The following is a 16473-nucleotide window of genomic DNA, read 5'->3' as shown; positions in this document are numbered from 1 at the left end:
GATGTGATCGGCGATGGCCGATTTGTTGTCGGACTTTGTGACTGTGAGGTTGACTTGCCACTGTTGTTGGAGAGTTGCGGTCAGTTCTGCAATGGATGGGTTTGGAAGGGCTCGAACTCTCCGACCGGGCTCGAGTTGTTTAGGAATGCCAACGTGGCCCTTGTGGTATCGGGTTGAAAGATGTCGAATTGAAAGATGAGCTGACATTGGCCATTTCCCGCCACCACCGACAGAAGAAACGTTGTAAGAAGAACCTTGCCAACGTACCGCTGGACGGTCAGGTTTCCACGGATTACAAACAAGTGTAATCTGATGTTAACATTTATGGCTCCCCATACCATGGCACTTCCCCTACCATATCGCCCACATCACCAATGCAGCTCGCCGCCAGTCCTTCACTTTGGCGTCAATAGAACCTCTTCCATCGTTAAACTTTAACTTGAACATCGAGTCGTCAGAGAAAACGACATTTCCCCATGGAGTGTTGCCCAAGTATCCACTGTTCTGGGCCCAGTCGAGTCTGTCGCGAAGGTGACGTCAGGATCTGTCCGATGTTTAGGGCGCTGACGGCGTACACAGTGACCAGCAACATGGCTACGGACGGTACGTGCGCTGATCCTTCTATGTCTTGTCCTATGGCTTCTATGTCTTGTCGCTTCATGGGGATACTGGTCATGAAATCTGGTTCAGAAGGAAGCAATGTCCACGGTAGAGGCTGTCAATACTTTTGAAAAGAAATTTTCAATACACTACTTGTAATTTGACGAAGGTGGGGTGGGGTTGGGGGGTGGTCATTTAACTGGTACCCATGGAGTCAGATGACAAACTACAACAATGTAGAGCAGGGCAGAAATGAGTGCATGTCAGCAGTTGACTTTAAATGTCTTCAGTGTTTTGCTTTTCACATTTTCCACGGATAGAGCTCGAACAAATGTGTGAGTCGGTTAACATTGTATAACGCCATGAAATACAGCCAAGAAAGCCACGTTTCTAGTCCGATCGTGTACATATAGATGTTGGTGAGTGGTGTAAAGCATCATGCACCAATGCGTCCATATTTGGACTGGATCATATTGTCCAGTAAACGATTGAGTTGTATCCATTAAAACCAGTGTTCAGTTGTTCTTTAAACGGTCCCTTGTGTTTCGGATGTGCAGGTCCTTGTCATAATTCCCCTCATTTGCATCTTTATAGAGGTTTTCACGCAAGTATCTACCGATATCAGTTATATCAACACGAGCTGTAAAGTTACAAATATCCGAGGCTTGCGTTTTACTTCTATCAAAGACTGTTGATGTAAATGATGTCCGGGTGACATTCTATATGTCATAAACATAACTCTTCCTTCGTTTTAAATGAAATATGTACAGTTCTGAACAATGAAATGGCATTAGACTTGCAGTTATGCAACGTCACAGGATTGCGACGTCACAAAGGTCATGACGTCATAGCACGGTCAGAATGGCGGGGACGGACGCTTTTGTTTTAGATAAATATTCACTGTTGCGCGATGATCCCTTACTCTATAGAGGATGAACTTGCTAGTCTGTTTAGAAGTAACAAAGTACATATTACATTAATTCATCTCGATTTTTTTATTTCAGCATTTCAGCATTTTTGGTGTATTTTCTCTTCATGACAAAATTCAAAAATACACTTTTTTCTCGTTCATTTCCAGAGAGTGAGAAAATGGTAACGGAAGAAATATGTAGACATAAATGTATTTTTCATAAATATCTGTATAATTATTCCAAAACAAGGACACCAACCAAGTCTGAGACAAGGTCCCTATATGCCTCTGGACTGTAAAGCTCAGTTACGAGACGCATGTGTCTTACAAACAAATTTTCAACGAACTCCGTCCCTTATTGTGCTCCTAATACTAAATGTGTTCCCTAGATAGATTAAGCGTCTATCTTCCCTTGGTTTTCGAATGCGCTGAATGTTAACTTGTGCGTTTGCTATTGTCTATGAGAAAACCATGTCTACATTTTCTGGAATGGCAGGTATAATCATTTGTATAAGTTTCATACAAATTAGCTAATATAAAATCGAGCTCTCACAAATTAGCGTGAAATCGATTTCCCTAAAAAACTCGTGCCTTGGAATTAATGAGTTCGGACTGAGTCGATCAAACGCTCGTGTGCCCCAGATGAGACCAGGGGTCACAACTACACACTGAAAACAGACTAAGTGGGGGACCGTTACTCTTAATCTGTTATAACGTCAGCTGTAGGGCAAAGTGGGGTATGACCGGATTGTACAATGTAAGCGATCTCCTAGAGATGTCATTTGATCTGAAACAATCAATATCTCCAGTGGAACAGTTTTGGATGATAAATATTGCTCATTTTATCTTCGTTTATCGTCGTTTATGTAAAGGACAAAGGTCGCTGAACTGAAGTGTGCAAAGTTGAAATAGTTTCTACAGGATTCGGTATCCATGGCTATGAGTGAACGAGTGGTTAAAATTTTATCGTCATATCGGCAATATTTCAACCACATTGTGACGGGAACAGGTAATTGTCTATGGATATGAATCAGAGAGTTGGATCACTTATCACCGGGTCCTTTTATGTGAGGAACTATGCTGTCTGTGGAGTAAATCAAAACGTATTCTATGAACCACTATATAAAATACATGGTTATCCTAAACTATTGCATGAGACTCCTGGTTTCAGATATTTTCTGTGCATGTCATTAATATCAGATGTTGTTCCAGATCACAAGATATGTCCAAGGTACAGTGTTTTGCCACACGCATCCAGACCATGCTTGCCACAAGCGGCGACTAATGGGATTGTGTTTTCAGGTTCAATGACTTGGTTGACACATGCCATCATATCTCAACTGCGTAGATCGCTGTTCATGCTATTGATCATTCGATTGTCTGCTCCATGCTAGATTATTAAGAGACTGCCGCCATATAGCTGAAATACCTTTGATTGCGGCGATAAATAAGAATCAAGCAAACTTACGGTGGCCCTGTTCAGCTGAACACGACAAAATCTATGTTTTTCCGCAGATAATAAACTCAAGCTCGACTCTATTCTATTTACAAAACACTAGAAAAACATGCATCCTCAGAAATCGTAATGGCATATTTCCCTTGAACATGTAAAGTCCTTCAGTGTTTGTTGCAGAGTATTTGAGGCCATACGTGTGAATAGAGTGTTAATTTGTTGTAGTTGAAGCAATACTGACTTACAAATATGGACACCTTTTTATGCCTAAAGATCACCATAACGCTTATCGCTTCGTATACTTTGGGCTCCATCCTTATAAACACACGAAACAAAAACCATCGAATGTCTCCAGGGTTAAATAGTAGTACATGTTTCTCGTCAATACAGAGTGTGTGTCCTACATATGCATCTGTCTCAGCGAACACTCAAGCACCCAAGAGTTAACGCCCCTTAACGAATAGATACTAGTAACCTATTTACGTAAGATAAAGAACAAAACAAGTGGCTCGATGTTTACTTTAGGTCATGACAAGTCTCCTCCGATATCAAATCATTAACAGCTTCAGACAGAACATAACGAATCCTGAACTCCGTGTGAAATGGATGGAAGGGTGTAAATAATAATACATATGTAAGAGCATTTACATGTGTATTTACAAAAGGAAAACGCCATAAGCTATGTTGATATAATAACACCAGTATTTCAGGGGATCACACAATCAGTGAACGCTACAGTGAACGCATGGAAAAATAGGTTTAGTTGGGGTAATGAGACACATTTTCGAACACCATGAAAATGAATATAATATATGAATTATATTCAGTCAATTGAATCTATGTCAGCAGCTACAAATTGGAATATGTAAAGAAGTTGACACAGTGTTGAAAGTTCAACCTACGACCCGTGTACTGGGGCAACGGTGGAGCACAGGTTGAGTGGTCAGCATGCAGGTCGCTCACGCCAAAGGCCCTTGTTCGAATCCCGGTGGAGACACCAAACATTTGTGACCTGGTTCTCATACTGTGTTATACATATTAAATACAGAATATATTAAGATACATTCGAAATATTGTTACGATGAGAATACATGGGAAAAAGCACTAAGCATAAACCAGAAATCAAGGGATTCTGCAATGATCACAGATAACACATGACTTTCATATATCCTTAATGCCTGCAGAGATGTTCGCGTTTTATAAATGAAATAAAATACATAACGAACGAAGACAAGTCAAGCTAAGACAAGAGAGGAAACGAGACAAGATAAGATAAGAGGTGAGGTAACAGATGCGAAAAGGGAGATAATAAATGAATGAACAAACAAAAAGATAATACAAGATTAATTGATGCATTCTCGCTAAGAACTAAGCACTTTACTGTAATCCTCATTGAATTCATCGGTATTTCGTAATTTGGCAGTATGTGATTTTTGCTCAATTGGAGGTAGTTCAGAAGCTACTGGTCCGCGCCCATTGCCACCAACACATTGTTCTGGGGATAAGCTATATTGTCCCTGAAAACAAGGTAGCAGAGGATCAATGTTAGTTATCTTAAACCCCTAGCTCGCTAAAAGTCACTCATGTGTAGCCTTTGACATCTACCTGAAGGTTTATATGGTAGTACTGTGTGTATGCTTAAGCTTACTGGGGATATATTGTTACTCACGGAAGTAATTAACTGTAGCAGATTATCAATTATTGGAATAAATATTTATGATGTATCTTTTGAAACAAACGATGTTTGAGAATTGGAGTATGGGAGTAAGTTTATGAGGTAACTGATATCTTGATTTGTCTGGCATAGGTCACAGCGTTTCATGAGTTACCTCCTTACCTGCGGGTCACCAGAGCCATCAACACTGTTCGAAGTGGGCCTGCCGGTTGCCTGATCTGCCGGTTGAACTTTTACCTATGCGTTACATGAAAACAAATCGTTCACCTCGTTTGTAAGCTGTGTCAATTAGGTATTGGGACATGTGTATCATACTCTAATCGTGAAAAGGGGAATTGATTTCAATTAGGATATGTTTGTAGAACAAATGGTAATTAGAGGCAGGTGTTAACTTCGTGCTTTGTCTAATGCCTGCTCATATGTGTGCCCTCTTGGTAATGTTTTGGAAGAGTTTACAGGAGATTCGAAAAGATACATCGACTGCAGTGACCTGTCACTGTATTATCTTACCTTATTACATCGCTTTAAGGTGAGGACACCAATTAATACAAGGAGGCATACAGCCAAACCAGTACCCAGACCAATCGTAGCCTTCTTATATCCGTCTGAAACTAGAAGGCCAATCATTCAGAATGAATGAAGGAAATCGAAGATAAATGTCCCTGTTAAATGCGTGCTGTCGTTGGTATGAAATGTACTACTACTGCTAACAAATTTCACGTTCTGACATTCACTGAATCGGTTGACAAACTGTTTGAGAGACTACGAGAACAGGACTAGAAGGGATTAGATAAATACTTATGTTGCTTTTACAGTTCCAGATTTCTAAAATTGTCAATAAAATGGGCATTTCTTTCAGGAGTTAGCATTATACTACACTCTCGTCTACGTAGAAGATGAAGTGTGAACTTAGCTCTCACTTGATTCTGACATGACAGGGTCCTCCGTAACATCAACAGGTCCTTTGGAATGATCAGGGTCTTCTGTACACTTGTCAGCACTGGGTGAGGTGGATGCTGCGTCATTTCCACAAGTCATTTCCACAGTAGCACCACTTGCGTCAGCTAAAATGATTATGGAATGTAATATGTATTTTAGTCACCAACTGAATTATTTTGGAAATACTATTGACAATCCAATATTAGTAGAGGAAGTAGTGTCAGAAAGGATATGGTCACCTATTGCACGGAGTATACTTTCATCAGAATAACCATGTTTACTAGGTGTTATAGCTAATGTGATTTAGTAACTGTTAATGCTTATACATTCTATATATAATGTAACAAATAAAACTGAAATACTGCTAGCAAAATATTGATAAATAAATTAGTTGCAAACAAAAGCGGCAATGTGTTGACAGCGTCAAATTTAGTTATGATCCAACCAGCGTATTCTGTTACTGTTCTCGCCACAACATGGCTGAAACATTGCCGATGTGACGTTACATCCTCTCACTCACTCACTCACTCACTCACTCACTCACTCACTCACTCACTCACTCACTCACTCACTCACTCACTCACTCACTCACTCACTCACTGTTCTGTTATTTGAAGGGATCACGGTATAGCTGAAATAATACCAGTACATAAAGCCACTACAGACCTAACCTCACCAGGAGTAACAGACACAAGGACAAGAACACACCATACCCTTTATTTCAAGCCAATAGCGTCCAGTATTTCCACTGTTGTTATTCAAGAAGCTGATCACCAGAAAATGAGATTTGCTTTTGAAAGCTTCGGTTATCGTAAAGGTGTCCCCGTTGTTGCTGTCGCAATCTATTTGCTTTTCCTCATTGTTGTCTTTAATGTTGAGACGCTGCTGACACGTTCCACTGCTGTCGTTGTGAAGATCGACATGGATTGTGGTGATGATCACAGGTGTATGACAGGATGCAGCAATCGAGCATTTCACCTCAGTACCAGCAGGTATACCAGCTGGATAACCCTTGCTTTTGAGATACACCGCCGAGGCGGAGACGCTGGCATCTTCCACTCCCTCCAACGTCATAGATCCTACAAAAATCTTATATAATTTGCTATTAATGTAGGGGAAGATGTGTACATATGTTGTCTGTGTCGATACACAACGAAAGTGATTAAATAACCTTAACCAGAAATCAGAATAGAGTTGACATCGAATGAAATTCGAATTTGTAACTCGACTTTGTTGTGTTTGCATGGTCCTTCCTTAGGTCACCTTAGGTCAATATGTATGGTTGTGTTGCAAAATTGTACTAATGCATGTGGGTCTCCATACTGTTTCAGGGCATCGGGGCACAGTACCTGAATGGGATGTTACACACCACTGACTATGTGATATTGAATCTTTGTTCTCATGGAGATCCGGGTGAGAGCAAACTTTCATTGTCGGAAGAGGCGATTATTAGGTTCAGGTTTGTTGACACATCATCTTATCCCAGATCGATATTCGTAGTGTCAACTCCTGGACTGTCTGCTCCAAGTTCGATTATTTACAGACCGCCATCATTTACCTGGAATACTGCTAAGTGAGTCTTGAAACAACAAATATAATCTGGGTTTGTACGACAATCACCCACATATAGTTCATGTGATTTCATATCCATTTCGACATTGAAGTATACTGGCAAGGGGGCACTACAAATATGTTCCATAGGTTGGGCGATCTTTTCCTGTTTATCTTCATTAGACCCTTCAGTGATCTGATGCAGATTCTCTAATATTAAACTGATTGCGCGTGTGGATTGCACTAAACGAGCCGTCACATCTACACACAGATAACCAGTATCACAGTATACTTTGCAGGCACAGTTCCCGGTATCGTCTGTTTCATCTGTACGACAGTTACATGTGTTACCCTAGACTCTGTATGTATCGTTTCCTGACGGAGGATAATATACCGTTCTTCATGTCGTTTTGTTTCAACATGCCAATTGGTGTTTTAACTGAACATGAGAATCTATGCCTATTAAGCTGGCATATCGTAGAATAGCTGGAATAGTGCTCTGAGTTATATCAAACTGACACGCACGTTTGTCGGAAAGCAACGGTACACACTGTGATGGCTGAATAGTAATGACGAACACATTTTGAGCATTTAAAAGTAAGAAGAGGTTAAGATGGTACGTACTTGGTATACAAAAGTATTCCATCATCATGTAGTTGGATCGTAAGAGGTATCCAACGTCGTTACAACCCTGAGTCAGTTGTGTCGCTACCTTCATCTTGCACGTGTAAACCCCCGTGCAATCTTCATAGAAGGACATTTCTGAAGCTTTGTACAACAGCTTGCAGTCTCTGGTGCTGTAGGTGCAACACTTTTCTTCATCCCTGTCTGTTTCTGTTGCAGCCTCAGGACACCCGGTGTCTGTCTTCTTAACCATAGCATAAACACCAGACACTGCAATGATAGTCTGGTTTGCACAAGCAGGGATAAGAAAATCACCATGTGTGTTCCCATGGCAACCTGTACTGACTTGAGCCGGAGCCGATAATTCTGCTAGAAACCGAAAACATTTTGATTATGCACATATAAATTTACGATTATACAATGCCAAAGAAATGTCAAGAACGTTATTTCTATAACTTACTTGACATAAAACAGAAACAGTTTCAAAATATGTTGGTTTTTGGACACTTACCAGTTTTAGATGCATGCTGTGGTGGAAATAGTATGGAAAACAATACAGCATATTTACACATTAGAATGTGCATTTTACCACCGTTACTTCGCTCCTTCTAGTATGTAAACGTAAGGTGCTGTACCGTTATTTTAGGATCGCACTGACCCTTCATTAACGTACACTATACACACAAAGACTTCCTGGTTGAAAACAACCAATGCGTTGACTCCAGACCCTTTTTCTGAGTATTCTGGACCACAGTAATTACTAAGAATGGGCCATTTAACAATTACGTATCTAATCAAATAGATCAACTGAAGGAATTGTAGGCCATAAAGCAGACGATCTGAGAGTTGATCCTCGTGTCACAAGATATGCAACCATTTAATTTCTCGCCGTGGGTAGCGTATAATCAGTGTACTTAAGTACTAAGTATGTATGTAAAATGGTAGAACCGTCAAAATAGTATAGTATTCTGTGACACTTATTCAAAATGAGATACGTTCTGTTTACAACTGCTGCTACATGACACTTGTTGCAAAAAGGAGTTAAACAACACCACACGGTATTGTAACGCATTGTGAACAGCAGATATGGTAGTCTTCGGTAAACGAAACGCTACTCATTTATGAGTTTTGTAGTAGTGTTGTGACGTGATATAAGGTATCCTATGTCATTACAATTGAGGATCCATAGGAATTGGTACTAATGTTCTCTGATACCAGTTTTATGGCTAATGTCTAACGCGTCCGCTTCTCACCCACATCCTGGTTCGATTCTCAGCATGGGCACACTATGTGACGCCCATTCTTGCCCTGCCTTGACATTGCTTGTGTGTTTCGAAATGCGGCGTAAGATCTAACTCAGTAATTCTCTGAGGGAAATGGAACCAACATATTGAACATCACGTAAGTTATATAATTACAGTGGATGCTGTCAAAATCAGTATCTGTCCAATCCGGCAAGTTGTCAACACCGGCATGAAATCACATTCCCATGCGTGGCTTGTACATTTATCATCAGCTCTACAACCAGGCACATAGTCAAAACTGAATTGCATATTCAGTCCCAATGAGTGCCGGTTTAGACAGCCTCCTTTGTAATGTATTTCAGTATGAACCTGGCTAAGTGTGAAGTGAAACATGTAACTTATTTTAAAGCACACTTATGTCAAAGGTATCCAAACAGACAACGTCAAGCTCCAGTAGTTTTATATTCTGATGTGTCGGAAAAGTAGGGGACAGCTTTTAGCTGCACTCACTAAACACCTCCTGGGTTGCTTCAAATTACACCCAGTCAGTAATCCTGTGCTGAAAGTGCAGACTGACACGAGACATTTCGGTATTGATTTTGTTACAGACTGAATATTCAGCAAAAAGTAATGCAGTGAATCATTAATTTAACTTGTGTAATGTGTGTCAATTTCAGAATATTGTATCGGCTAATAAATGGAATTATGTTCAGGATTGTTTGATTGATGTAAGATATGTGTGCAGGCATGACACACTTACCAAACAGACATTGCGACCAGAGTTACATATTCATCATGAACCACCAAGTCAGGTATCAAACTGTAGACATGAAACAACATTTTTCCTTCCCTGTTAGCCACTTGAACAGTTATTGAGCACATTGTTTAGGCTTTTAGATGTATTTATGTAGAGTGTAAATGTTAAGACGCAAATTGTTGTAACAAACAGTCCACAGTTAACCACGACTTCCCAATTGAATAACCCGGTTTCGACACTCATATAGCAAATAAATTCAGTCCAATAGGCAGAAAGACAGGTTTATAAAAGTCTCACCTCCAGCTTGTACATAAAATACACATGCTACACTGCATACACTCGCATATATGTATGCAATGTGAGCCATCCAAACTGGGATATGAGAGACCACAAAATTACGAATTAAGTACAATTGTACATATGATCAAATGAATACAATACACAATACACATACGATGAATACTGAAGCATTGTCAAACAATAAAGCTTAGCTCTCTCAAGGGCGCTGTAATACATGGATAACGTCAGTGATCACTTAGACCTCGAAGGTAATTCGATTTTGTTTACACCTTGGTCTGTTAGTCCGACAAAATCACCCTCCGGACATGTTTGTATGGAAAATCGATATAGTCCAACAATCGTTCCATGTCTGGAAAATCAAAATACAGACCTATGCCAGTTACATTGGGCCACGTGACGTACGAAATTTGCATTGACTTACAGGTTTATTTACTATAGTATGATGTTCTTGACTTAAATTTTCGTAAGATCCAAGTAAAATTTTGCACATTTGTAAGGAATCAGCTAACCTAGTACTGTCACATAATTTCTGTTTAATTTCCCGTTGCTTATTTATCGAATGGCAATACGTTAATCAACACATGTACACTGCTGAGAGGTCCGTTAACATGGCGGCAATGGGATCATCTATGTTGGAACAATACGTAAGTTGATAAATGGGATGTCATTTGTTAAATAGCGGTCCGAAAACTGAACCGAAATTATGTACGCAGGGAAGAGATGATTTCACAAGTGCCTGCCAAATTTGACAAACATCCATACTAAACTCATTTCATGAGAAATGTTTATGCGAACGAAATAACATGTTAGTCTAGGGAAATGGCGTCTAGTGGCCAGGTATAAACACAACAATCAATAGCTCAACCATCATTAGAACACACAAACAAGAAAACTGCAATGGGTAATGAACAGTTCCGTCTGTCCAGTTACAGTTTAGTTACAGACAACCGTTACTGACAACCTATCAGGAGCCCACATATACCATCCGGCGATTTATTACCCACGTGGTCAACGCATGGGTAGTTGCATGCTAATCTCGTATGACACACGATTGTCGTATCGCGTTGATCTGTGTCGTAACGACTTGACCTGAGATTCTGACGATTTGATTGGATAATCGATTGCCTCTCAGGTCACGTTGTGACGAAACTACTTTTTCTTTCGTAACAAACGCGTGAATTCATTCACTCTATAGCTTATATGAATTGTGGGAATGTAAACATTGCGAACGTTGCCGTGTCGAACTGAGACATTATATCTGTCAAAAAATACTAACGCGATGTTTCCACGGTGATGTTAGCCGAGTGAGGTAACTGTAAACCAAGAAACGTACTAACGAATATGTTTCTGTACGGGCCTGTACGAGGTAATGACAACTGACATGCATCTTTCCGTCGGTTACCAATGAGCAGGCAAGAATGGTCATTACTGTGTGACGTCATACGAAAGTTTTTCCGCAATCTTTAAATGAAACCAGTTTCAGTTTAAAACGATTAAAATAACGAAAATACGATATTTTGCCAATTTCATATTTTCTTCATCTTTCTTCATCTTGAGCCTCCTCGACAGGATAAACAGGCGCAGTTTCTTCTTCTCGCTTACGTTTCTTGTGCTTTCGTTTCTTTGTCTTTAGCCGTGTTCCATTGTCCAGTGAATCAACATGCCCTGGAAGATTCTCACCAGATGGACGAAGTGCAACAGGTGAAGAGTCCGCTATTTCATCATCTGTTAATATCTCCTCGCTACTTGTCTTGTGTTTCCTCTTTTTCCTCTTCTTCGTTTTTTTCTTCGCTGCCTCTCCTGCCATTACGCTGGTTGGATCGGGCAGAGTTTCATCTGCAAATATCCCCAGCTTTTCACATCGCTGAGAGACACCTTCTATATCAGGAAGAATATGTTCCTTGCTGTATCCAACAGGTTGTAGCAGACAGTCCTTGGTTAACAGCCCTCGTGGAGGTACTGCCTCGTGTAATGGTGGAAGTCGTGTTAGCCGATTACCCCCGCCGACATGATCCCCGGATACCTGCAGCTGCCGTGTGGTGAGAGGTGCAACCTGTGTATTAGGCAAAAAGCGTTTTCCTGGATCAAGATTCGTCGAGTCTGAGACTTCATTTTGCCCTTGCACACCGTCGTCACCTTTCTCCACGTCTTTCTCTACGACAACCTGCAGGAACAAGATGGAAAATTTGAGGAATAAAGGAATTTAGTACATCTTTCTCTAAATTTATATCATACTACGTAATGATTGTGAGTGAATGTGTAAATCCATAGTCTCCACTTGACGTGTGTGAACATCACTTATTCACAGGTTCAGACTGATTAACAGAGAAGCGGTGACCCATGTTTTGACTTCACAATCCTATGACATCGCTGCACTGCAACTCTAATGGCAGTGCTTTGTTCAGAGATGTACATTTTTCAATGAAAACTAAAGAAGAATGATTTGGGATGATAAATAGAATCTCACCCGCTTGTCGACTGATGTCAGCTATATCAACTATAAAGGTAAATATATCCTCGACAAGCTTCGGATATTTGTTTCTTTATCAACTTGCGTTGATATATTTGATATCAGTAGACACTTGGGTGAGATTCTCTATGTGTGCTAGCTCGGCTTTAGTGCAAATGCTTCTGCTCCCACACCGACGCGTTCATTGCAGTCAGGCAAACACGAATAATTTCCCTAAGTCACTCCATGCCTTCATACGAGCACGCAGAAAAGTGCACTGACAGTGAAGGCGTTATGTATATCAAAATATTTTATCCCTTTTAGACTGAAAGTTTACTGTACATATGCATTATTTGGTAAACGTCGGCTTACTGTGGCCAATGGAAGCCGTCCATTACGATTAATCTAGAAGGACAAAGGACGCCTTGGTTCCCGAATGTGTGTCACACCATGGTTACCGGTATATAAGACCTACTGTGAATTGTGTCATCTTGACTACAAAAACAACAACATTTTCTGCCCACAACCAAGTTTAATCTCTTTTTATATGATTTGTCAAAATTTCAGATGTGATACATTGTCTTATTATTGTATGACAGGAATTAATGGTAAATGGCCGAATCATAATATTTGTTTGAGTGGCATTCTAGAGATTGGCTCTATAGAGATAAGAGATGACAAAACTGCATGGATGGTCAACTTCTTCATTTTAACAACGGTGACGTTTCGATATAGATTCTTATACGGTATGCTTGAAAACGGTATAAGAATTTATATCGAAACGTCGTCATTATTGAAATAAAGAAGCTGACCACCCATAAAGTTTTGTTATTTCTGAATCATAATACGCCGGAAATAGTGCTGCCGTGACTTAATGCATAATGGTGTTCGGATGGCAATATTTACCTTGTTGTTGCAAATCTTTCTTCTGAATATAATACCGAGGACGATTATGGCAACTCCAATGACAAGTCCAAATGCCCATCCAAGTATTGCTGCTGAAAAGATTATATGCGTGTATTGGAATAGTGTCGTTTCATAATTGTCTTAGCTGTGGAGTGGAATTATAATTCATATTTATCAATATACCTATGTTCCTGGTTGCAATTGGATAAAAGCATACTTTATATGTGTTTCCATGAATGTTACGTGTCTGTCGATGCAGTGTGTTTCGAAACTTCCCTACCGATACCTTACTTTAATCCGTCACAGATGTGAAACTGAGTAGTGAGTGAGTGAGTGAGTTTAGTTTTACGCCGCACTCGGCAATATTCCAGCTATATGGCGGCAGTCTGTAAATAATCGAGCCTGCAGCAGACAACCCAGTGATCAACAACATGAGCCTCGATCTGCGCATTTGGGAACCGATGACATTAAGGATACGTTACCTGGAACGCGCCCTGAAGACCCGGGTGCAGCAGGCACAGTGGAACTAAGCAGGCCAGTTGCCATTGATGTGAGTTCAGTGGGTAAGGCTGATGGTAGGGTCCCATGTCGACACTCAGACCCATGAACCGATAACATTGTGGGCACATCAGACAGTGCAATAACCCTGGGTGTATCTAACACATGTATGGCTTTCTTCACAGATGTCCTCAAATCTTTTGTAATACACGTGGAATCAGAACAACTTTCAGAAAAGTAACTTGTGTCGTTGAATTTGGAATCGTCCCACAGTCTGTCTGATTCATCAACACTAATGGCGCTGGAAATCAGAACATCAACAGACAAAGTGTGTGTCATTGTAATCGTCTTCGTATGTAAGTCAGTTGAAGGTACTGGTAAATGACCTCTGCTTTCAGATACGACTCCAAACATATAAGAACCACTACCTCGAACGCTTGCATCAAACCCTGGATGCAGCATACTATCCTGAAGAAAAACATCACTTGCTTTATATGATGATACTATACCAAAATCCAAAGTGTTTCTATCTTTGGTAGAAGGATTTCTGTCATCACTCTGAGTCAACCCAAAGTCTGTTTCCATGCTACCAAAGTCTCTAGTAGGGCTATTTTCGAAACTGTTCTCAGTTGTATCCGACCATATAGTTGAAGAAAATGACGGTTCCAGTTCTCTTTGTGATGGAGAGTAGGTGTCTAACTCTGATTCAACCTCAAGGCTACTGGCCTGCGATTGCTGGTATGTTAACATGTATGTGCCCTGTGAGGAATCACCATACACATCGCTTGAAATGTCCATGCTAGAGGTGACGCAGACATTGTGTGTATAACCCATGTCCACTTGGCCGCAAGTCACTGTCACACTGCTACTAGGACTGGAAGCTAGGAAAACAGGAGTCATCGATTACAAATATGAACACTTTACTTAAAACTATATTTTAATGTTGTTGACAGTATACATAACTGCGCAGCCTCCGACTGCCAGTGTTAAGTATCGCCACTCGACATCTTTGGTAACATTTGTAAAACTACATTAATAAGAAATCCAGCACTACGATGTTCCAGTTATTATAGCATCTATACCAACCATTCGCCTTGTGGCCATCTCCCCACTTCGTCCCCACGTCTCTGGTAATGTTCTTTTGTGAAATTATTAATAGGAAATCCAGTATTACCTTGTTCAAGCTGGTACTACCTTTCATTCTCCCTGTGAACATCTCCCCACTTTATCAAGAGAATTACCGTGAATGTACAACCAGAATCGAAGCGGCCCCACTCCATTTGTTCTAAGAGTAACAGCACTTGAGGAGCTTGTGTAGATAGTCCTCATATAGTAATCATTGTTGGCGTTACAGGACAAGTTCGTCACTGAGCCGTCGTCCATGATTTCCATCCAAATGCTGCAGTTCAGGTAAAGATCTATCGCCACGATGTGTATTACGTCTTCACAAGATGTACTGATGTAGCACGTGTATGAAGGCGTCAACTGTGTAACAGCCGGGTACGCTGTGTGCGCAACATATAATGATGTCCGAGTACATTCAGTTGTATCATCCATGTAAACCATTGACGATTCTGAAAGCGAGAAGTGTATTGACTGAATGAGTTTATGATTGTGGTCTGCCTCGCAACACTCTGTGCGAGATGATTTACCTTTTATGTACCATATCTAATAGAGGACGTCTCATTGCCGCACTCAGCAAAAGTCCAGCTACATGGCGGCGGTCTGTAAATCATCGTGTCTGGAGTGGACAGTCCACTGATGAACAGCATGAGCATCGTTCTATGCACTTGGGATATGATGACTTATGTCAACCAAGTCGGCAAGTCTGACCAGCATTAGTGGCCTCTTTCGACCAGCATGAATTACTGAAGACCATTTCTGACCCGGATCCTCACGGGTTTATACGTGAATGGCTTGTGCACATCTATGTAGATGATCATTCGATTCATTATCATTCTTAACTTCTAGTCATACCGGGTCGCCGTGTGTTTCTTTGGTAGCCCTTTCGTTACCTGCTATGCAGTAAAAGTTAGCTATCAAGTAGTTGGAATAGTCCAGATGTTGGGTGGTGCTACAGGTGGGCGATGTAACCAGCCGGGACCTGGAGATGCGGACTGGAGAGTTGCAGCGTCTGTATCCAGTACAGCTGGTGAAGAAGTCCTTAGTGTTGTTGTGAGGCAGTCGGAAGGAACAATCCCCCACCTCCGGCATGCAGCATTCCTGTAGAGTCCCGTTCAACATTTCAATAGGACATGCTGTCGATCTGGGTTTCGAAGCATGTTGTATGGTGTACATTGCGACTCGCTCACCATTCTGACACTCTGCATTTATGAAATCACGTTGTAGATCTCCGTTACCATAACAGCCAGATGTTTGATGTGATTGCAGAGGCAGCGGACCTAAAACGTAAGCACGCCACTTATGCTTTGGCACCACTAGTTATGACGTGATTGTTGAATATTTAGAATGTATTAACATCAAATTTCAAGTGCCACGATTGGTAAAATGGGCATGTGCGTAAGCTGTACTCTACCTTGTATTGGGAAATTACTCGATTGTGATTA

At 40.8% G+C, this 16473-nt stretch overlaps 1 protein-coding gene across 1 annotated transcript; it reads right to left on the bottom strand.

Moving 5' to 3' along the window:
• Positions 1–3465: 3465 nt before the first annotated feature.
• On the bottom strand, positions 3466–8474 carry LOC137286967 (uncharacterized). The gene is made up of 7 exons (XM_067819026.1): positions 8264–8474; positions 7753–8121; positions 6291–6656; positions 5559–5702; positions 5149–5249; positions 4801–4875; positions 3466–4480 (listed from the first exon to the last, which is right to left on the bottom strand). The coding sequence occupies exons 1-7, from the start codon at positions 8334–8336 to the stop codon at positions 4325–4327; spliced, it is 1284 nt and encodes a 427-aa protein (XP_067675127.1). The 5' UTR covers positions 8337–8474; the 3' UTR covers positions 3466–4324.
• Between the last annotated feature and the right edge of the window lie 7999 nt (positions 8475–16473).

Source organism: Haliotis asinina, chromosome 6 (genome assembly GCF_037392515.1).
Source record: "Haliotis asinina isolate JCU_RB_2024 chromosome 6, JCU_Hal_asi_v2, whole genome shotgun sequence".
Taxonomy (NCBI): domain Eukaryota; kingdom Metazoa; phylum Mollusca; class Gastropoda; order Lepetellida; family Haliotidae; genus Haliotis; species Haliotis asinina.
This window is presented reverse-complemented; position numbering and strand designations above follow the sequence as displayed.